Below are 22601 nucleotides of genomic sequence, written 5' to 3' on the forward strand. Positions count from 1 at the left end.
CCCCAGTTGGACTTAGCGACTAATGACTAATATAGATCATGTGAAAGTTTGACAAAATCTGTTTTGCAAAGAGTGTAAGCACTCAAAGAGCAAGTGTTATTATTTTCATTGTGGTGAAAACCAGGCCAGTTTGTAGTGTAAGTTAAATTGGGACATTTTAGTGTTTTAGAGGTATTTGTCGGGACTGGAGTCGTCGAGACACCCAGCTTGAAACTGGGACAATCCTCCAAACTAGGACGCCTGGTCACTGTACTTTAGCAGTGGCGTCAGTTCAGAAAAAGGTAAGGTATGGCAACATGACTGGTGTCTTGCACACGCGCGACACCAGTCATGTTGCCATACCTTAGCAACAGGCATGATATATTTATTTTAAGAAGTACATTCTATTTTTTCCCCCAAAATTTCTATGGTTTCTTGGGCTGGATATGGCAGTCTAAACTTGGCATAATATAGTAAACGTGCCACAATTAACAATAATGAATTGCACCTGTGCAGCTGACCTGCGGAACCTGGGAATATACTATTCTGTCAAGATGAGGAGAATAAAAGTGTGGAGAATATAATACCTACCTTGTTAAATTTTCCATTTGTAGTTATTTTAATGTAATTTAACAACATAACCAGCACAGATAGACAAAGAGACATTCATGGATTTATATTTTAAAGTAACTTGTATTCTCCCCCCTGGACCCAGGGTATGGCAGCTTAGCATAGCATACCCCTGCCATACCCAATTGTGTAGGACTAATACATTAGGACATGATAAGAATGAATGTACTGCTTTTTTAGAAGTATGCATCTGCACTGCAGCCATAATCACAGTTACTTTACATCAGGTGTAAGGTAAACCCATACTGGAAACTTGTTTTGCAATATCGGTATCAGTTGATTAGACCCTGCAATCAGATAGCAACATTTCAATACAATGCATCCCTCTATGTTGTTGGATGCTAATGGGTGTTGCTGGGTGCTGTTGGATGTTGCTGGATGTTGTTGAATGCTGTTAGAACAATGGGCACTTGATGTTGGATTTCTTGTGGTTTGGAAAGTAGAGGAGTAGGCTTAAGTACCTTTTGTCTTGTTCTGTTATTCAGATGAATAGCCACGATACATTTTCTTGTTTTTCTTTTAAACTCAGATTTTTCTGAGCATGCTTGCCTTTGTTCTTCTGGTTAGAGAAGATGGATGCCTCTAACCACACACAGCAGGTGTGTTGGTGATGTACTGTACTAGTGCTGTATATGAGCCACACACACACACATACCCCCTGCTGGTCTGGGATCAGCCTTCTCTCATATGTCTGCCTCTCAGCTTTCCTATTGTCTGTTCTGTTAAATACAAGTGTAATGGACAAGAGTAATATTGAAAAAAGAAAAGGAGATTGGTGTTGGTGTCTTCTTTGTATCTGTTGTAGCGCTGGGCAATTAACCGAAAACATATTGAAACCGATATTTGGAACCAATAAACTAATCTGGTAACAGGAATACTTGCCTTAAAAAAATTGCTCGGTGGGGCGGTTCTTGTATTCTTGTTATTTGTTTTATTGTGGTTAGAAATAACTATTAGGCCTAGGCCAGACGAATCTGGATATTTCATATATCCCAGATTTTCAGATATCCACATAGGAAAATATCTAGGTCCACACGACAAAGATATCTAGGTCTAAAATAATCGGAGTCCCCAGACCTCCACTAGGGGGACAAGCAGTCTTCAGAGATATCCGTGTTCCATGCCTACACGGATCCAGTGAATCGGATATGTTTCAATATTTTCACTTATTTATCCGGTTTCAAAAGTATCCAGTTTCGCTGCCGAAATATCCAGCTTTGTGTGGCTGCAAGCCCCAATCGCACAAAGGAATGTCTAGCTTCAGAAATATCCAGATTTGTGTAGCCGGCACCATAGTAGAGATGCTCCGATTGTGATTTTTGGAACTGGAATCAGTATCTGCCGATACCGATATTCCCGATCACAGCGTCAATCCATAAATAATAAAAAATTATTCTATTTATTGTGTTACTTTAGCAGCATTTATATATTTAATGATTCTTCTTACAAAACATTGACAAGTATAAACATTAGGAGATTGCAGGCTGAGGTCCTTTAGTATCCAATTCAACTTGTAGGAGTTGAAGCTGAGGTTACATTCAGTCCCACATATAAATATTGTGAAAATAGCTGATCTAGCTTGTAGATCGGCAAAGCCGAGGGAGAGGTAAGGGAGACCTTTGCTAGTCCTGCTGGGGTAATTGTGTTTCAGCTTCACTCAACTGGTGGCTGATCAGATCCTTATGATGAGTGCTTGAGGGGTGCAGTTAGGGGGTTAGGTGTCTTGCTCAGGGACCCTTGGACACATGGACTCAGGGACGTGCTGGCCATTGGGAAAAGCGGCACAACTCCCGAACGGCCGGTTCATTCCCCGCCGGTCCAGGCCGGCCATTAGGAAAAAAATACAAAATAAAATGTCTGCCTTCGTTCCATTTTGGGGGCTGGGTGGCCAACAAAGTAAATCGTCACTGTCGGGCAGAAACCTTGTATCTCCAAGTTTCAAATTTGTAGATTCTTTCGCAAAGCAAAGCCCTGCTTCATCATACAAGGCCGTTGCACAAAAGTAGTGAAAACAGCAGATCTGCAAGCAGTTGTGTGCTTGTAGATCGGCTGTTTTCACTAGTTTAACATTTTTTTTAATGGCCCAGCATGTCCCTGCATGGACTGGAGCTGGGGCTGGGAGGTGAAACAGTGACCTTCTGATTACCAGACATTTCAAACTTTTGCCTCGTATACAATCAGTGAACTATTATTTTTTTTTAAACATCATGATTGTGAAAATAGCTGATCTACAAGCTCACATAAAAAAAGTAAATAAAACAAATAACATGCCATGATCAGAGCTTGTAGATCAGCTATTTTCAGCTATTTCGATATATTTTTGGTTTATTGTCCAGCCCTACTCTTCGTGCAGACATGCAGACATGTCAGTCTGGGCCCATGATTGCACCGTTTATGTAACATTCTCCACAGAGAAAGACTTGGAACATTGATTTGCTGTGCCTGGTGACCCAGCCCGGTCAACGCACCCAATGAAACGCTCATTACGGCCGCCACCGTGTGTGTAGTTTTATGGTCATAGCTTTGTTAATGTCAAATGAAAACTGTAGTGAAGAAGATCACCCCCCCGGGCTCCATTCATGCACGGCCACGAGTCCCTCTGTACACATTCATCTGGGTCATGGACGACACCAAGAAATAATATGATAATATGAACCCTGAAATCAGAGTCATTACAATTTCACCTCCAGTAGTTTAGCAATAGAATAATATCTTGTGATTAGCGCGCGCACACACACACACACACACACACGTGCACACATACACACACACACACACACACACACACACACACACACACACACACACACACACACACACACACACACACACACACACACACACACTATATATTTATATCACTTGTGGGGACTTTACATAGACTTCCATTCATTTTTATGCAAGTCCTGTGGCCTTACCCTAACCTCTATCCCTAAACCTAACCCTGAACCTAAACCTGACCCTAACCGTTGTGGGGACCTACTATTTTGTCCCCACACTGTCAGAGGTCCCCTGCAGATGACTGTGTGAACATGCGTTTAGTCCCCATAAGTATAGCTAGACAAACACACACACACACACACACACACACACACACACACACACACACACACACACACACACACCGCGTTGACGACGGCACATCCTTTGTCTGGCGTTGCCAGTCATTAAGGGTGGTTGTGTTTGGCTGGACATCCTTCTCCTCCACAAGGTGACATGCTGTCCTCCAGCCCTCATTGTGTGTGGAAGGTTGTCACCTTTCCTTTCATGTCCGGCACACGGTGGCCTGGTTGTCACCGGGAGCGCTCGCTCTGTATCCAACCTGAGACCAATGAATACATGCTTTCACCCAGTGGTGTAAAGTAACTAAGTACATTTACTTAAGTACTAACTGTACTCGAGTACAATTTTGAGGTATTTGTACTTTACTTATTTCCCTTTTCCAATACTTTTACTTCTACTCCGTCTCCATTATATCTCGGATTATTGTACCTTTACTCCACTACACTTTTTGAAAACTTTGGCTACTAGTTACTTTGCAGATATAAATTATAATATTATAAAACATACATTAACCACTTTAGCTCTTATTTTATAGCGTGGCTATTTGAAAATAGCCGACCTACAAGCTCACAACACTTCACATTTTGTACTATTGCTTTTTGTACTTTAAGTAGACTTTTTACTCAAGTACATTTTGAATTCCGGACTTTTATTTGTAAGAGAGAGTATTTCTATAACAGAGTAATGATACTTTTACTTACCACCACTGGTTTCACCATTCTGGCCAGGGATGGTGGGAGCTCTGTATCTTTAGAACAGACACCAGGCTGTTGATAAGGATAAGGACAGAGGAGAATAGCAGTATTATTTCGAAGATTAAAAGATAATGGCTGAAACTGACCATTGCAATTTACATGTCTAAAGTAGGTGTTTATCGCTCGGTGTGAAAGCTATTCAACCCTCCAGAAGGTGTTGTGCGCTCAATCAGGTCAGGTGTGCCAATCACGCAGCATGTCAGACAACAGTCTTTAACCATTCAGAACGGCTACACATTATTGTGTATCATTATACAAGCTCACAGCGCGGCACCGAGTGCCGCGCTGCGAGCTTGTAGATCTGCTATTTTTGAAAAATCGCGAAAATTTGAATTTTGACCCGATTCTATAAGTGTCTTTTGAATCCTTCTAAGGTTTTTTGAAAAAACCTATGTTTCTACAGTATGTCAGCAATCTGGGTAGCCATCGTCAAAGAAAAGGTCCTTTTCACTTAACTGGAGCTCAGTTAGTCTGAGAGACTACTATGTCAGTGGTTCTCAAACCTTTTCATGTGAAGGACCCCCAAACTGATATGTATTTGGCCACGGACCCCCCATCTCAAAATTTTTAGTTCCAGGGACCCCGCAGAATTTGAGTTACAAACGTTTGCTTTGAAAACGTTTGCTTTGAAAATACATATATTCAAAGATTTGCACACATTTTTACGACTTTTTCAAAAATAGCAGATCTACAAGCTCACCGTGAGCTTGTATATCTGCTATTTTTCACTGGTTAAAGCATTCAATAATTCTCCTGATCTGCCACTTAAGCATTTGTATTACGCACCAGGTGCGTTAATAAATCCACTCTTGACGTGCTGCTGTGTGGAGTCACAGACGGCTCTGTCACCAGGTTGTGACGGAGCGCATAATTATTCTGTGATTCATGAATGAGAATGATGTCAGCCAATTTTGAGATGGAAAACTGACACAAAGCCCAAGTTGAATTTTGCCAACGTTGCATTTTTTTTTAAAACAGCAGTATATGGGTTGCTTGTCTTACGAGTAATGTGCCCGACCTGTTATTGCAAATCGTCTCTGTCGGGCAGAAACCTTGTATCTCCAAGTTTTCTTTTTGTAAATTAAAGCCCTGCTTCATCAAAGTGTCGCACAAAACTAGTGAAAATAGCAGAGCTAAAAGCACACAAAGCATGGCGAGGCAAGGCGTTGTGTGCTTATAGATCGGCTATTTTCACTACTTTAAATAGTTTTTAAAATAATTAAACAAAACTAAATGTTTTGGACATACAAGGTTTCCACCCGACAACGACGAAATAGATCACCAAACCAGCCAGGCTTGCTGTTTCTTCTGCTATTTGGATACTACTTAAAAATGTCTCTTCACAGCTAGAGCGTCTGGCGTGTGCAGTGCTCTGAATTTCTGAATGAGAACGCACTGAATGCACTGAATTTCCAAACGACAACCGAGCACTCTGGTCGCACCCTGTAATATTTTCAACCTCTGGAAAAAAAGAAGTGAAGTGGAGCACTTCATCCACATGCATCACAATCTATAATTGCTCAGACACATTAAGCATGAATGCATGATTGTCTTATCAGTGTCATGCTGGGAAGAGGCCATCTGGATTTTTATAGCTATAGTTCATCATATGACATGCCCATTTAAAAAAAAAAGGAAAGCACTTATACAACAGCTTACAGTGCAGCTGTGAGTCCTTTTCTATTCCAGTAGATCGTCTCAGACAAGAGAACAATGCAGAGAAAACAGCAATGTTTCCTTGACCTGCCTCTGCCCACTGATTGCCATGCCAGTCGACAGGTTGGCATGGGCCCAACGCTGCAGCTAACCCCCCCAGGACCTTACTTCACCGGGTCAGATTGTATTTTTCTAGGGTCCTTACGGGATCAGACAAGCCCTGTCATTGTTTTTCGACCGGTATCCTCTTGAAGGAAATACCTCCCATAGTTTGGTTTTGCCGTGGCGCGCTTATACGACTTGACCCACCCACCGAGGGCCCAGGGAGGAACGACAGATTAGGTTGCGTCCAGGAAGTGTTCAGGAAGTGTCCGGTTACAAAGGAACGCTATCAAACGACACCGAGGTGGTATGCGAGGAATGTCAGGGGTTAGCGCTCGACTCCCAAGCTTCTGAAGCGTTCCCAAAAGGTTCTATATATCCAGAACGGTGTCTTGGTTTTTTCCCCCCTCCAGTTGTGGAGGAGGGGGTTGGGTTGGGAGGGGTTGGGGGTGTCACCGGTGTTCCTGGAAATACTAATATGGAAAGAAAAGGGCAGGGATTAGAGGGGGCTAATGGTATAGTCTGGGAGTTTCTGCTTCTCAAAACCGCCTGGAACAGCAGTCTTTATCCACTTTCTCCCTGTCGTCCCTGATTTTGGGCATGTCATTCTAGGCCAGGAGTCTTCAACGTTTTCAGGCCAAGGACCCCTTAGTTGAGAGAGAGATGAAGCAGGGACCCCCACTACCTTATCATAGATTTCATATAGTTTCATTGACAGCGCGATCATCAGTGTATTTTGGATTCATGTTAATGTGGGTTTTCAGATATATACTTTAACCGTCAATACTTAATAAACTTGACTTTTCACTGTACTTAGTCTGCTCTTTGCCAAAAATAGCCGATCTACAAGCTCACAAAGCCTCGCAGCGCGAGGCGTTGTGAGCTTTTAGATCTGCTATTTTTGGCTAAAGTGGTTAATATAAAAAAGGGAGAAAAAACAAGTTTCTATCACAGAAAGATTTGGAGGACCCCCTGTAGTAACTCTGAGGACCCCCTAGGGGTCCCGGACCCCCTGTTGAAGACCTCTGTTCTAGGCAAAAAATATAAAAAGAATCATTCAAAAAAAGTGAAAAACACAGATCTTCAGGCTTACAATGGCGTCATGATGTGGCGTGTTGTGAGCTTTTAGACCGGTTATTGACGCAATTCCTTGTTTGATGAAGTGTATACTATAGGGCTTTAAGTGGGTAATGAATGAATGAGCTGGCCTGGCTCCCAGTGAATACCTTTCACCTCGCTTTATCTTGCTGTCCCAGTTTCATCTTCTCAGCTCCCCGAAGTCTCTCCCCTGTGACTCCTGATCACAATCCTGCCTTATTGTTTCTCTGAAACGCACTTTATTACCAAGTCTGTTATATAAAAGGGCTTAGATTTGTCTTGTGCGGCGGTGGCCACCCAGCACAAAGCAATAGAACAATTGCCACAGAAGTAATGCCTGGACTTACTGGACTCACATTATGCAATCTAATATTACAGAACACACATTCAGACCAGAGCCTAGACTAGACACAACTCCAAAGAATGTGTGTGAAGAACACTATGACAGAATGAAACTCAATTCACGTTGGTTCAGTTCAATGGGGCTTTATGGGCATAATATTAACTAGAAAAATATTGTTCCTTCGAAACAATTGTGGGCTCGCTTCAAGCCAGAAAACAATGGCTATAAAAGCACAAAATGTCAAGATCGCAGGCAGTGCTCTCTTTGACGTTACTGACGTCAAAGTTTGTCCATTTTGTTCAAAAAATGTGTTGTGCAAAAGTTGACCCGCTGGTGGCGCTATAACAGGCCAATGTGAGAAGGTTGGTATCTGTTCCTTGACCTATTGGGAATGTGCTTGCAAGATTTCACGCACATCCCAGGCTGTGTTCATGATTTGAGGTGTTTTTGGCTTTGGACACTTTATCGCTGCTTGCAGCTATATTTATTATTATTATTTTATAATGTTTTTGTGTGCACTTCATAGGCATGTTAGATAAAGGTCCTTAGATTGCGTGTAGAATGTTTCATGCAAATTGCAAAAGAAATCCTAGAATAAAAACGGGTTTAAGCGTTTTACAAACTGCTCAAAATTATATAGCGCCCCCCTTTGGCCATTTGGGGTAAGATTGGTTTCAGTGATATTTGAACTAACCCTCTACACTATTTTGTCATGAAAATGTGACTTTGCTTGTATGTTTTAGAGGCAGAAGAATAATTTGCATAAAAATGCAATATTGTTTGAATTATTTAAAAAAGCATGTTTCAATGTTAAAGAAATCCGATCTGACAGATCTTTAGATATCGGTCCAAAGTTCATGTAAAAAAATGTTTTGTGCACGTGACGCGAAAATTCCAGAATAAAAGCGGGTTTACGCGTTTTACAAACTGCTCAAAGTGGCGGAAAATCGAAGGGCGGAGCTTACTTAACAAAGACACAGATGTCTTCCGCTCGTGTCAAAGCACGCGTGTAGGCAAGTTGCATGTCTTCAAACAAAACGAGGCATGACTTATGCCCGTTTAAAGTTTGAATTTTCAAACGCTTCGTATAGCGCCCCCCTTTGGCCGATTGGAATAAAATTGGTTTCAGTGATACTTTGACTAACCCTCCACATCTTCGCCAAATGCCATGAACGTGTAACTTTGCATGTATGATTTAGAGGCCAAAGAATAATTTGCATAAAACCGCAATATTGATTAAATTATTAAAAAATTATATTTCACTTTAAAAAAAATCTGGTTGATCAATCTGACCGTATTGGTCCAAAGTTCATGTGAAAAAAGTTTCGTGCACTTGACGCGAAAATCCCAGGAGGAGATAGATTTTTACTGTTTTTCATATAATTCCGAATTGTGGGAGACCTAAAGGTCAGAGGTCAAAAGTTAGAGGGTAAAAGTTGTTCGGCATGAGGAGACGCATACGTGTATACAGGTTTCATGGCTGTATGTATAACACAGCATGAGCTATACCTGTTCAAAGTTCGCACTTTCGAAGGCTTCCTACAGCGCCACCATTTGGCCGATTGCTGTAAAAAGTAATAGCACACGTCGCCACTGTAAGCTGAACACATTGATGTTTTTATTTTCATTTTCTCACTAAGTATGTAGGAGTAGAAAGGAACCGAAAATCCCGTCTACTTACTAGATAAATAAATAAATAAATAACTAGAAAAATATTGTTCCTTCGAAACAATTGTGGGCTCGCTTCAAGCCAGAAAACAATGGCTATAAAAGCACAAAATGTCAAGATCGCAGGCAGTGCTCTCTTTGACGTTACTGACGTCAAAGATTGGTCCATTTTGTTCCAAAAATGTGTTGTGCAAAAGTTGACCCGCTGGTGGCGCTATAACAGGCCAATGTGAGAAGGTTGGTATCTGTTCCTTGACCTATTGGGAATGTGCTTGCAAGATTTCACGCACATCCCAGGCTGTGTTCATGATTTGAGGTGTTTTTGGCTTTGGCCACTTTATCGCTGCTTGCAGCTATATTTATTATTATTATTTTATAATTTTTTTGTGTGCACTTCATAGGCATGTTAGATAAAGGTCCTTAGATTGCGTGTAGAATGTTTCATGCAAATTGCAAAAAAAATCCTAGAATAAAAACGGGTTTAAGCGTTTTACAAACTGCTCAAAATTATATAGCGCCCCCCTTTGGCCATTTGGGGTAAGATTGGTTTCAGTGATATTTGAACTAACCCTCTACACTATTTTGTCATGAAAATGTTACTTTGCATGTATGTTTTAGAGGCAGAAGAATAATTTGCATAAAACTGCAATATTCATTGAATTTATTTAAAAAAGCATGTTTCAATGTTAAAGAAATCCGATCTGACAGATCTTTAGATATCGGTCCAAAGTTCACGTAAAAAAAGTTTTGTGCACGTGGAGCGAAAATTCCAGAATAAAAGCGGGTTTACGCGTTTTACAAACTGCTCAAAATGGCGGAAAATTGAAGGGCGGAGCTTACTTAACAACGACACAGATGTCTTCCGCTCGAGTCAAAGCACGCGTGTAAGCAAGTTGCATGTCTTAAAACGAAACGAGTCATGACTTATGCCCGTTTGAAGTTTGAATTTTCAAACGCTTCGTATAGCGCCCCCCTTTGGCCGATTGGACTAAAATTGGTTTCAGTAATACTTTGACTAACCCTCTACATCTTTGCCAAATGCCATGAACGTGTAACTTTGCATGTATGATTTAGAGGGCGAAGAATAATTTGCATAAAACCGCAATATTGATTGAATTATTAAAAAATTATATTTCACTTTAAAAGAAATCTGGTTGATCAATCTGACCGTATTGGTCCAAAGTTCATGTGAAAAAAGTTTCGTGCGCGTAACGAAAAAAACCCAGGAGGAGATAGATTTTTACTGTTTTTCATATAATTCCAAATTGTGGGAGATCTAAAGGTCAAAGGTCAAAAGTCAGAGCGTAAAAGTTGTTCGGCATGAGGAGACGCATACGTGTATACAGGTTTCATGGCTTTACCTCAAACACAGCATGAGCTATACCTGTTCAAAGTTCGCACTTTCGAAGGCTTCCTACAGCGCCACCATTTGGCCGATTGCTGTAAAAAGTAATAGCACACGTCGCCACAGTAAGCTGAACACATTGATGTTTTTATTTTCATTTTCTCACTAAGTATGTAGGAGTAGAAAGGAACCGAAGTTTTTTGATACTTGCACTGACTGCCTGCCTAGTATAGAAATAATGACAATATCTAAAGTGTGCTCGCCTTATAGGCGAGCCCACAATGACAATATCTAAAGTGTGCTCGCCAGGTACTGGCGAGCCCACAATTATAATTAATATTAAACTATTTATATTGCACCCTAACAAAGGGCTTGTACAATAAAGACAAGACAATAAGACAGTAACGGCGCAACAGGCAGTACTTGACAATGATCAGATGATAAGGCAATAAAACTAATTACATGCCATGATCTGAGTTAGAAATAGAAGCACTAGCATGATGCCTTGGAGGATAAGGCAGGATTTTAATGCGTTTTTAAAGTGATTTAAAACTGGTTAGTGAGCAAGCTAACCTGAGGTTCCTCTGGCAGGCTGTTACAGAGTCTAGGGCAGGGGTCTTCAACGTTTTCAGGCCAAGGAGGACCCCTTAGTTGAGAGAGAGATGAAGCATGGACCCCCACAACCTGTTCATAGATTCCATACAGTTTCATCTTTTGACAGCACAATCATCAGTGTATTTTGGTTCATGTCGATTTGTGTTTTCACACAAACAGTCAAAGTCAATACTTATAAAACTTGACCCTTCACTCTGTACTTCTTTTTCCCCTCTACAGCGAGGCGTTTGAGCTTGTAGATCTGCTATTTTTGGCTAAAGTTCTCCGACTATGGACGCTAGGGTTCAAGAGGTTAATATAAAAAATTAGAACATTTTTCTTTCTATCATACAAAGATTTGGAGGACCCCCTGTAGTAATTCTGAGGACCCCCTAGGGGTCCCGGACCCCCTGTTGAAGACCCCTGGTCTAGGGGCTTTGATGGTGAAGGCCAAGGGCATGGGATTCATTGGAAATATTATGCTTACATTGCCAAAGAAAGTGAACGTAACCACATCAGTGTCAGAGAGACTTGCAGCAATAAATGAACAGACAGAAAGACAGATCAAACATATACACAACACTTTTCATCTCTGCCTGGACTAGACAGTCTGCAATACCATCAGAGGGATTCAAATTCACCCAAGGCTATTTGTCTTGTTTAATATAACAGCCTATTGGAATACCTACTGTAAGTGACTGAATTAATATCATACTCGTATGACATCATACTCTTTACAGATCTCATTTCCATCTCTCTATATCACTGTTTCTCAAAGTGGGGTCTGGGGACCTCCAGCTGTCCTTGAGGTGGTTCTAGGGGGACCCCAGAACATTGAGGAACAGTTTAAACACTTAATTTGTTGGCTGTTTGAAAATGGCTTATCTACAATCTCACAATGCGTCACATAGATGTACTGAGGAAGAAAAACATCTCTTATGGAGGTCCCTTGCACAGCATTTTTTCAAATGGGGGGTCCACGGTCACTTTGGGGGTCCTTGACATGAAAATGCTTGTGAACCACTGGCCTATATGATGTATATTTAGTGGTAAACCCGTCCATTTGGAACATTGTTTGGTGCAGTCAGAGTCCAGGGGCCGGGAAGGGGAGAATGTTTCCTCCAGAGAATGCAACCAGTGGAAAGCTGGGGTCCTCGACATTCTTTCCATAAAGCCAATCTGAAATATTTGAGACTGAAGCCACAATTGCTGGTTTTTGCATATTTCTGACTGAGGCTTCAATCTGACTGCTGCTGTTTCATTCCCAGTGATGTCACTTTGGGATGAGAGAACACGTGCCCCACAGTGCCACCTACTGTTGGCTGGCAGGCATGGCGCTCCTGGTGAAAACAAAAGGCATGCAGCAGCAGCAAGCAAGCTGACTGTGCATGTGCACCAGTGGACACCATGGCCACTTTTTCATGTCAAGGATCCCCCAAATGAATATGTTGTTGGCAGGGCTGTCACAATTATTACATAATCGTCTAATCGCAATTATTTGACATAATCGGGATTATTTTTCATATTCGTCATAATCGTTTCCATGTTGAAAAATGTTCATATATATTTTTTAAAGTAAAAAATAGTGGAAATAGCAGATCTACAAGCTCACAACGCGTCGCAACGGGTTGTGAGCTTGCAGATCGGCTATTTCCACTATCAATGTTCTTTTTTAAGTTTAAAGTTGTCAAATATGTCAGTCATTTCTTTGTATATTTCGGTTATGTGTCATATCTGCCATGTGCAACTTCAAAGCCTACAAGCCAAACAGAAATGTAATTTAAAACACAATTAAATCGTTAATCGCAATTATTTGAGTGACAATGAATCGTCATGTAAAATGTCATAATCGTGACAGCCCTAGTTGTTGGCTGCAGACCCCCATCTGAAGATATTCTGTGCCAAGGACCCCATTGCGGTGTATATAAATACTCCACATTTTTCTAGCTTTTTGAAAATGGCAGATCTACAAGCTCACATCGTGTCGCTTTGCATCACGTTGGTAGCTTGTAGATCATCCGTTTTCCAATAGCTGATGTGTATATATATATAGTGCTTAAATTGATTTCGGTGCTATAATAACTCAATTTGCCGGGGGACCCCCTCCCTGGTACCTTGGGGGTCCTTGAGGATAGAACAGACAGGTCGGTTGAAGGTGCTGTAGAGAGAGACCAAACAACCGACAGATGGACACACGTACACAAATTGGTAAATGGGATGTTGTGTCTTGTGACTGCTCCATTAAACGACCCCCACTTTGAGAATTACTGAGACAGAATATGACCTCCGATTGTTGTTGGTGTGTGGATCATTTAATGGAGCGGTCACAAGACACAATATCCCATAATCCCATTTACCAATTTGTGTACGTGTGTCCGTCTGTCTGATGTATGTGTTTATAGATGAGAACTCACCGTCAACTTGCCTTGTTCTCTGGACTTTGAGGCCCTCATTCATATGATGTATTATTTTATTCCACCATCCACTTTTTTGTAATGTACAGTATGAAAAAGTAACGTTGAAAGCTGAAAAAAAAAAAGGTGGTTTCCCCTCTGGGTTCTGTGGTCAACCAAAAGTGACAGCAATTTTCCAGCACTATTCAATGCGTTGCATATTCCAGATATCTTATAATCATATAACATCATATAGGCTGAACTCAGCAGTGGTCGTCTCCATTAAAATGTATGTATGTGTAAATTGTCTTGGAGTGTGGCGATCAGAGTACAGGGTGTGGTTAGGAGTGCCTTGCTTCGCTATGACTTCAGCAGGCCAGACATGGGTTCTTCACTTGAACCCGTGTTCTCTGGCTGTAGCAAGGACCTTCCTGTATGCCTCCCATCCTTCACTAAACCACTGCTTCTGAAAGTGGGGTCCAGGGACCCCTGGGGGTCCTTGATGGAGTTTCCAGGAGGAGGTCCTCAGCAAAATGAGCAACAGTTTAAGCTCTATTCTTTTTCTGCTATTCAATAGAAGATAGAATCTTGAAGATTGTTGACAAATCTTGACAAACTTTGGCAAATCTTCTGTTAAGGGTTTTCCCTGGTTAAAACATCTTTTCAGATGGGGGTCTGCGGGCCAGAACAATTAGGCGATCCTTCACGTGAAAATGTTGAGAACAACTGCACTAACCTGCACAACTGTTCTTGTAAAGTGCAGTTTTCTATTTCTGGAGTGTTGACACATGTCCCTGGATGCTGTAAAAAGCTTTTGTGTACTTATGAAACATGACCTTATGTGTCTGTGAATGAATGAAGGAATGACTGAATGGCCTTTTAGCTGAAGCCTTTCAGTGAGGTGTGTGCGTTTTTGTGTGTGTGTCAATAGTAAGTTGTCTTTTAGATTGAATGCTGAACTATGTCACCTCAATAGAACTATTATGTCACCTCAATAGAACTATTATGTCACGGTCAACTCAGTTGAACTAGACCAGAGATGTCCATTTTGAAGACGATAACTATAACTGCATATTGTTCACAATTGTATTTGTTCTAGTTCATAGATTCCATATAGTTTCATCTTTTGAAAGCACTATCATCAGTGTATTTTGGTTCGTGTCAATTTGTGTTTTCAGATATTTAACCACTTGAACAGTCAATACTTATAAAACTTGACCTTTCACTCTTGCCGAAAATAGCCGATCTACAAGCTCACTGCGAGGCGTTGTGAGCTTGTAGATCTGCTATTTTTGGCTAAGGTTCTCTGAATATGGACGCCAGGGTTCAAGTGGTTAATATAAAAAAGGAGAAAAAATATTTCCTACCATACAATGATTTGGAGGACCCTCTGTAGTAATTCTGTGTGTCAATAGTTAGTTGTCTTTTAGATTGAACGCTTAACTATGTCACCTCAATAGAACTATTGTGTCACCTCAATAGAACTATTATGTGACGGTCACCTCAGTTGAACTAGACCAGAGATGTCCACTTTGACGACGATAACTATAACTGCATATTGTTCACCATTGTATTTGTTGTAGTTGTGGCGTACTGTGGACTTGGCAAACTCCATTTTTATAGTCAGAGTTACCGCTTGGCTAGGAGGAGAGATACTACGCTTTTGAGCTTGAGGCAGGACTTCTTGACAACCAGAAGGTGTCCTACAGGCTACAGCAGTGGTTCTAAGAGCACTAAGAGTTGAGGCATTACATTTTGTATAACACGGTTCTATTGTGAAAATAGCAGATCTACATGTAGATCTGCTATTTAATATTATTATTTTTTGCCTCTAATATTTGACAATTTGGCCAATGTTTAATTTGTCATTTTAGAGGTATTAAAAAGTCCTTAAATAGTCACTTTAGAAATGTTCACACTTCACATACCCTCTATACACTTAAACTTTATGTTTTTTTGTTTACTGTTGAGTGAGAAAACAATTTGAGTGACAATGAATCGCTATGTAAAAGGTCATAATCGTGACAGCCCTACTAGTGATATGATATTTGTGATATGATATTTTTCCATATCCCCCACCTCTAAGTTATATTCATTAAAAGAAGCTTGTAAATGTATTTAATTACAGGCTTTGTCCGTTGAACTATGTGGGCACTCACATTTGAAGAGTGGGTGCAGTTGAAACTACACCCATTATACAATTTCAACATGTCTTGAAACTCAGTCAGTTTCTAGAAAATGTGAGTCAGCAGGGCTGCAGTTCCTGGTTTTCTCCACTAGGTGTCATCAGATGTCTTCCGTCACATTCAGAATCCCAATGAGCAAGAGGGTGTCTTGCCATAAGGATGTGATTAAACATGAGTATGTGTCCATGATGCAACAATGGTCGGGGCACTCCCCATTTTAAAGGATAACATATTTGTGTGAATGTCCAGTTGAGCAGGACCCGAGCCAAAACGACTGCAGAACCACATCTGTTTGGCTGCTTTTTAGGGACCAACACCCCATGTAATGATGCTCGTTAACCACTTGAGCCCTGTGTGGAGTTGTCGGGTGGAAACCTTGTATATCCGAAACCGTTCCCGTTGTATTTATCATTTTAAAAATGATTTAAACTTGTGAAAATATATATCTGCTATTTTCACTAGTTTTGTGCAACAGTCTTATATGATAAAGCAGGGCTTTAATTTACGAAAAACGTGCACATTTGAAACTTGGAGATACAAGGTTTCTGCTGGACAATGACGATATACTTCATTATAGGAGGAATAGCAAAAGTAGCCTATCTACAAGCTCACAGCGTGTAGACGTTATTGCCTACAATAGTAATGACTCAAATGGCTCAAAATTTTGATGCTATGCTTAAAGTGGCTAATCGCTATGTTTATAAATAGCACTAAAATTAAGTTAATGTTCACTGCCTACAGTAATGCATTAGGGCTAGTTAAATATTTGTTGATTCTTTACTATTAATATAGTATATTACTTTTAGTTGGTTTACAGTTTATTTCTGTCTCCAAACTAATAAGCAGTTATAATTTCAAGATATGAGTATTTGAATTGGCCAGACTAGCAATAGAATACAACAGAACTTCTATAATTGGCACACACACATTCAGTGAAGGCATTTCAAGGGAAACACCCCAAAAATCCCATGTTGGGAGAACTTGGAACATGGTCTGAAAATAAATGTCAGTCTTGGGATTTTCTTTTTTGGATTCAACCCCTGAGTAAAAGATCAGAGCAATTGACATGAACCCTAGTCAACTAACCGCACAGGGAAAATGACATGGAAATAATATACAAAGAAAACTGTTTTGTGATTCAAAGTAACAATACCAGTTAAACATCAACCTAGTATTGGTTTAAACAACATGCCATCTAAATAACTTTCTCTTAACATCTTCTGCATCTAATAATAACCTGGTCCAGTGGCAGAACCATGTCATGAGAGGCTAGATTGGTGTCTGTCTGTCTCTCTCTCACCCAAATCCTAACCCCAACTTGAATCTATTCATAATTGTAATCTTAGCTTTCAAAATCTGTATTGAGGGTGTGCCTGCTGGCCTGGTCCAGGCGCATTTGATTCCCGAGCCTGACCAGATTTGCTGCATGTCACCCCCCATCTCTCTCCCCGTTTCCTGTCAGTCTACTGTTCTGTCAATAAAGGCATAAAAGCCCCCCCAAAAGAATTATCTTAAAAAACAAAAATCTGTATTAAATGGTAAATGCCAATGGTGCATTTATATAGCGCTTTTATCCAAGGCGCTTTACATAGATTGTGCATTACATTCACCCATTCACGCACTCATTCATACACCGGTGGCGGAGGAAACCATGCAAGGCACCAACCTACTCACCGGGAGCAATTAGGGGTTCAGAGTCTTGCTCAAGGAATCTTCGACATTAACTCAGGGGGAGCCCGGATTCGAACTGGGAACCCTTTCGGGAACCCTTCGTGCTCTAATAACGGTTTCTCTACCCCTGAGCTATGCCGCCCCCGGTTGTATTCACCATATATTACCTGTTTCTTCATGGGGAGCAGAACACACGCAATTTGCACGCACGCACGCACGCACATTCTTTCTCTTACAGTGGACAGACTGTGTGGTACTGTATAGAGAAGGTACTTTGTTTCACCTCCATCTTGGACCAGCGCCACCAACCTGAGAGCTGGATGGAGTGACTGAATAGAGAGCTCATAGTTTAAAGTGCACCTCTCTCTCTCTCTCTCTCTCTCTCTCTTTCTCTTTCTCTCTCTCTCTCTCTGTCTCTCTCTCTCTCTCTCTCTCTCTCTCTCTCTCTGTATCCTCGGTACCTGGGCTTTTCCCCCTTCCCGGCTCTCTCTCTGCAGTACTCAGGAGGACATATCAATGTCAGTGCTTCATTGTAAGGCCCATCAGCCCTCTTACACTGGTCATCAATGAGTCCTCAGTCCATTGAACTCTACAGTGGCCTCAGTGTTGTGTTGTTGGACCGTGTGGTTCAGTCCAGTGTTGTGTTTTTGGAGCTGTGTGCAGCTCCCTATACGTGGCTGTGTGGGTCTGTGTGTGTGTGTGTCTGTCTGTCTGTCTGTGTGTCTGTGTGTATGTAGCCTGACTTCGGCGCGTAACTAGTGCCGCACCATTTACGCCACTCGCGCAATATATACATCAAAATGTGCGGCTCGGCCGGGAATGGTGTTCTATTACCTTTCGTTCCGATCCGCCTTACCATGCCGACGTAATCGGCAAAAAACGACGCTTAATTGTCCCCATTGACTTATAATGGGACAATGCAAGAAATCACTTTCAAGTATTTTTCTCTCGTAAACCATAGGAGCTACAGTTTCAAACCTCGGAGAGGAGATTCATAATGATTTTAAGAATGAATCGAAAAATAATTACATCACTCGGCCTCATGGTGGCGCTATAACGGCCCACTTTACGTTTTGCCCCGTAACTCTTGAACCGTAGATCGGAAAATTAAAATTCTTTTTTCCCTGGATTCCTTGGGTCAAGACGCATCTCCCCATATAGGCCACGCCCATTTGCGCCAGGATAGATTTTCCGCCATCTTGAATTTTCTCCAAAACACACTTTTTGCTCCTTTTCCTACATATTTTCTTCAAATGTCACAAAAATCGGTACACATGATCTACACACACACACACACACACACACACACACACACACACACACACACACAGCTCCACTTCACACGGGTGTGATTTTTAGACTCACTGCGGTTCACACTGCTTTTAACTTCTGTATCCCGCCAATGAGACAGTAGGAAGGGAAGCCACTGCCTTGCTCACAAGCACTTGGCTGTTGTGTTGAACCTGTGACCTCTCAGTTATGCTACAATCTTTATAATGAGGGAACTTAACCACGTTCACGGTACGAATGTACGTTGTGTCCACTTAAACAGCGGATTATCTTTGAAAACGTTTGAAATTCTTTGAATGTTTTCACATCTAAGACATGCTCAGAATAGGGATGCGAGGTTGATTTAACGTCTGGAAGTGTATAAATATAACTTAATGGACATTTTGTTTGTGTTAGCTGGTTATTATGTTGTTTTGCATTCTATATTCGCAATACTTTAAAGCCCTGGTTCTCAAAGTGGGGTCCGGGGACCCCCAGAGGTCCTTGAGGGAGTTCCAGGGGGTCCCCAGCAAAATGACTGTTAGGAACCAAATGAACCCTTATGGGTATGTACTGTAACTCAGAGAGTGTACAAATGGAACCAAATGGACCTTAACGGGTCTATTTCTTTCCTTTTGTACACTCTCAGAGTTAAATTAACATTGATTTTACAATACATTTGGATCTCAGAGATAGAAATACCATTAAATGGGGGTCCGTGGCCTAATCCTAATGCATGTCAAACTGGGGGTCCTTGAAATTAAAATGGTTGAAAATCACTGCTAGAGCTGTACAATTCTTCTCTTCCAGGGCCGATAAGAACGAGCTCTCGTACACAGAACTCCTTGGTCTTCCTCACAGTAGAACAACAGGATTCCTGTATAAAGTGGTCATACAGATAGTTTATCATCATGATAATGTTGTGTTGATACCAGCCTGTGACCCTGGTTGTTCCTCTGTTTCCTCAGGACCTGGAGATCGTCTACTCCTATCTGCACGGCATGGAGGCTCTGTCCAACCTACGGGAACATCAGCTCAGGTGAGACTCCCTCGATCACACCATTTCCCAAGACAGTATTGTGGGACTAGGGATGGGACGATGTGAAAATGTCGTATTGTGATTTTTGTGACAAAAGAAATCACGATTTCCGATATTATCGCGATATTAAAAATCCATTATCCTGGGGCGGAACATTTGCCAAAAAATAGCCGATCTACAAGCTCACAACGCGTCGACATTTGATAGAGTGGAAAAAAAGACTGTATCAACTACATTTATTAGAAGTATAGAGGGTTTAAGTGGTACCGGATATCCACCTCGGCAAATAAAAGGTGAATTGATCAAAGCGCATGACGGAGGACGATATCACGTTAAATTAAATCTCCACGATACGATTATCATGAGTGTTTTTTATCACGATAAGCGATAATATCGCGTATCGTCCCATCCCTAGTTGGGACCCAACTGTGGGTCGTGGAAAGATTTTTGAGTAGTAAATATCCCCCTACTAAAAACGCATTTTTCAAAAGAATGTCATGAATAAAACTAAAGCGATTAAAATAGATTCCACAGATTTAACTTTTAAGCGAAAGTTAAAGGAGAATTTTGGTGAAAAAGTTCGGGAACCACTGCTCTATCGTCATCAGTACAACCAGTTGTTTTATTGCTCGAATCTACCAGCGTTGCGTTCTACAGTTACATGTTCTGTTTTATGGAAAAGTACTCTGCTGGTCTGGTGGCCACTGGTCAGTGGAGGTAAAGTTAGTATCCTGGTAACATAATGCCTACATCTAATCTAAAACACTGCTGTTTATTTAGTCTGATTGCCATTTAAGTGTGTTGTTTATATATCAACTTATCAGCTGTGCAGATAACCAACTGATAACTGATCTGTTGTCTCTCTCGTGTAAGCATGAATGCGATATTAAGTCTGACAACAGCCCTCACACAGGTACCTAACCTGACCCCTGTTCTATCAACACCTGTGGTCTGCATAGTAGAGCTGCACAATAGAACAAAGTGCTTTAAGAATTTATCCCAAAAGAAGAGAGAAAATTCCATACATTTAAAAAAATGTAAACCAATATTGAAAATATCCAATCTACAAGGTCACAGTGCGGTATGATGCACCACATTGTGTTTTAGATCAATAGCTTGACATTTTTAGAAACTTTTGCGTATAATTACATGGATTATGAATTGCTTATTTGATTAAATGATCCATTATTTTATTTGAAAAAATAATCAATTAAAGCTATTAGTTTGATAAACTGTTGCACCCCTAAGCAGCATTGCTACTGACACACAGACTCACTGCACAAATGAAAAGTGTTAAATAACACAGGGAACTGATTACCAGCAAGAAATAGTTTTTCGTCCTTTCACGGAATGTAGCAGGAATGCTGGGGAGAATGGAGAAGTGGAAAGATTAAACAAAAACATATGATTGATTGACGCTTCAATGCGTCATTGGAGAATTAAAAGGTCAACATTTAACAGACTCATCTAATAACAGTAAGTAACACAGATACAACAGACACAACATTTACACTAGCTTGTTATAAAAGAGCTGAGACAACATTTAAACCCAGAACTCTGGTGTTATGACGGTTTATTCAAATGTGGATATCATCGTTGTCGGGTGGAAACCTTGTATGTCCAAAACCGTTTGTTTTGTATTTATCACTTTTAAAATGATTTAAACTAGTGAAAACAGCCGATCTACAAGCACACAACGCCTCGCACTGCGAGGCGTTGTGTGCTTGTAGATCTGCTGTTTTCACTACTTCTGTGCGATGGCCTTGCATGATGAAGCAGGGCTTTACTTTGCAAAAGAACGTACACATTTGAAACTTGGAGATACAAGGTTTCCGCCCAACGACGACGATATTCAATCTTGGGTGGGAAAGGACATGGGTTAGGACTGGGCGATAAGACTTCCAATCAACATCACAACGGTTTCAAACCTTTGCCACGATTACGATTAATGAAGGATTATTTAAAAACAAACAGTGAACATAGCAGATCTGCAGTCATAACAAAGATGTGACCTTATAGATTTGTTTATTATTTTTGCTATTTATTTGAAACCACCATTGTACAACAAAATAAATTATAAGTGTGTGTTTAATCAGACTAATCAAAATGGAAGAACGATTTTTTTTAATATATTTTTTTTAATCTATCATCATCAAATGTACCTTTGTTCCTCACACATAAAGAAGTATGACAGGTAATAACACAAATAGGTAATACAATCGTTCAGTAGCTCAGTGTTCAGTAGAGAGAGAAACAAAAGTAAACTTGCGTCCACACTACTGTCTCAGTCTGCGAATTAATCTGTTTTCCTTTCTTTAAATGGCATCATATTTTTAAAAGCTTAACATATATACAGTACATTTGAAAGTTTCTAAACACTCAAACATTGTCCAATTGTTTATTAGACAATTGTCCAATTGTTCATATAAAATAATCTTTATTTTATATGAATCTCTCCTATCACACTGAGCTCTCCACACAGCAAAATCCGCAGTGTTAATTTGAGACACTGAGAGACACAGGTTATTACACTCTCAGTGTTAAATGAACACTGACGCTTGAGCTGTGCAGGGTTTCTGACCGGAGTGTGTCTGGGGTACAGTTCCCACTTCCCAGCATGCCTTGCGTGTGTGCAGACAGACGTGGATTACAGCGACAACAAGGGAACAATCTAACGTCACATGACCCTTCGGAACATTCCATGGACTGACCCCTCAGAGGCCCACCACACCACACACACACACACACACACACACACACACACACACACACACACACACACACACACACACACACACACACACACACAC

The 22601-nt window shown here is 40.9% G+C and overlaps 1 protein-coding gene across 5 annotated transcripts in view; it reads left to right on the forward strand.

The window, feature by feature from the left end:
• Window positions 1–22601, forward strand: part of rapgef2b (Rap guanine nucleotide exchange factor 2b) — a 179759-nt gene that overhangs the window by 41259 nt on the left and 115899 nt on the right. For all 5 annotated transcript variants that reach the window (XR_013962928.1, XR_013962929.1, XR_013962930.1 and 2 more), the window contains exon 2: window positions 19721–19791. Coding sequence is in view for 1 of the 5 variants with exons in the window: in XM_080746251.1 (XP_080602377.1) it covers window positions 19721–19791 (71 nt within the window). In the remaining 4 variants the exon portion in view is untranslated. The remainder of the gene's footprint in view (window positions 1–19720; window positions 19792–22601) is intronic.

Source organism: Nannobrachium achirus (genome assembly GCF_963921795.1).
Source record: "Nannobrachium achirus genome assembly, chromosome: 17".
NCBI classification, from domain to species: domain Eukaryota; kingdom Metazoa; phylum Chordata; class Actinopteri; order Myctophiformes; family Myctophidae; genus Nannobrachium; species Nannobrachium achirus.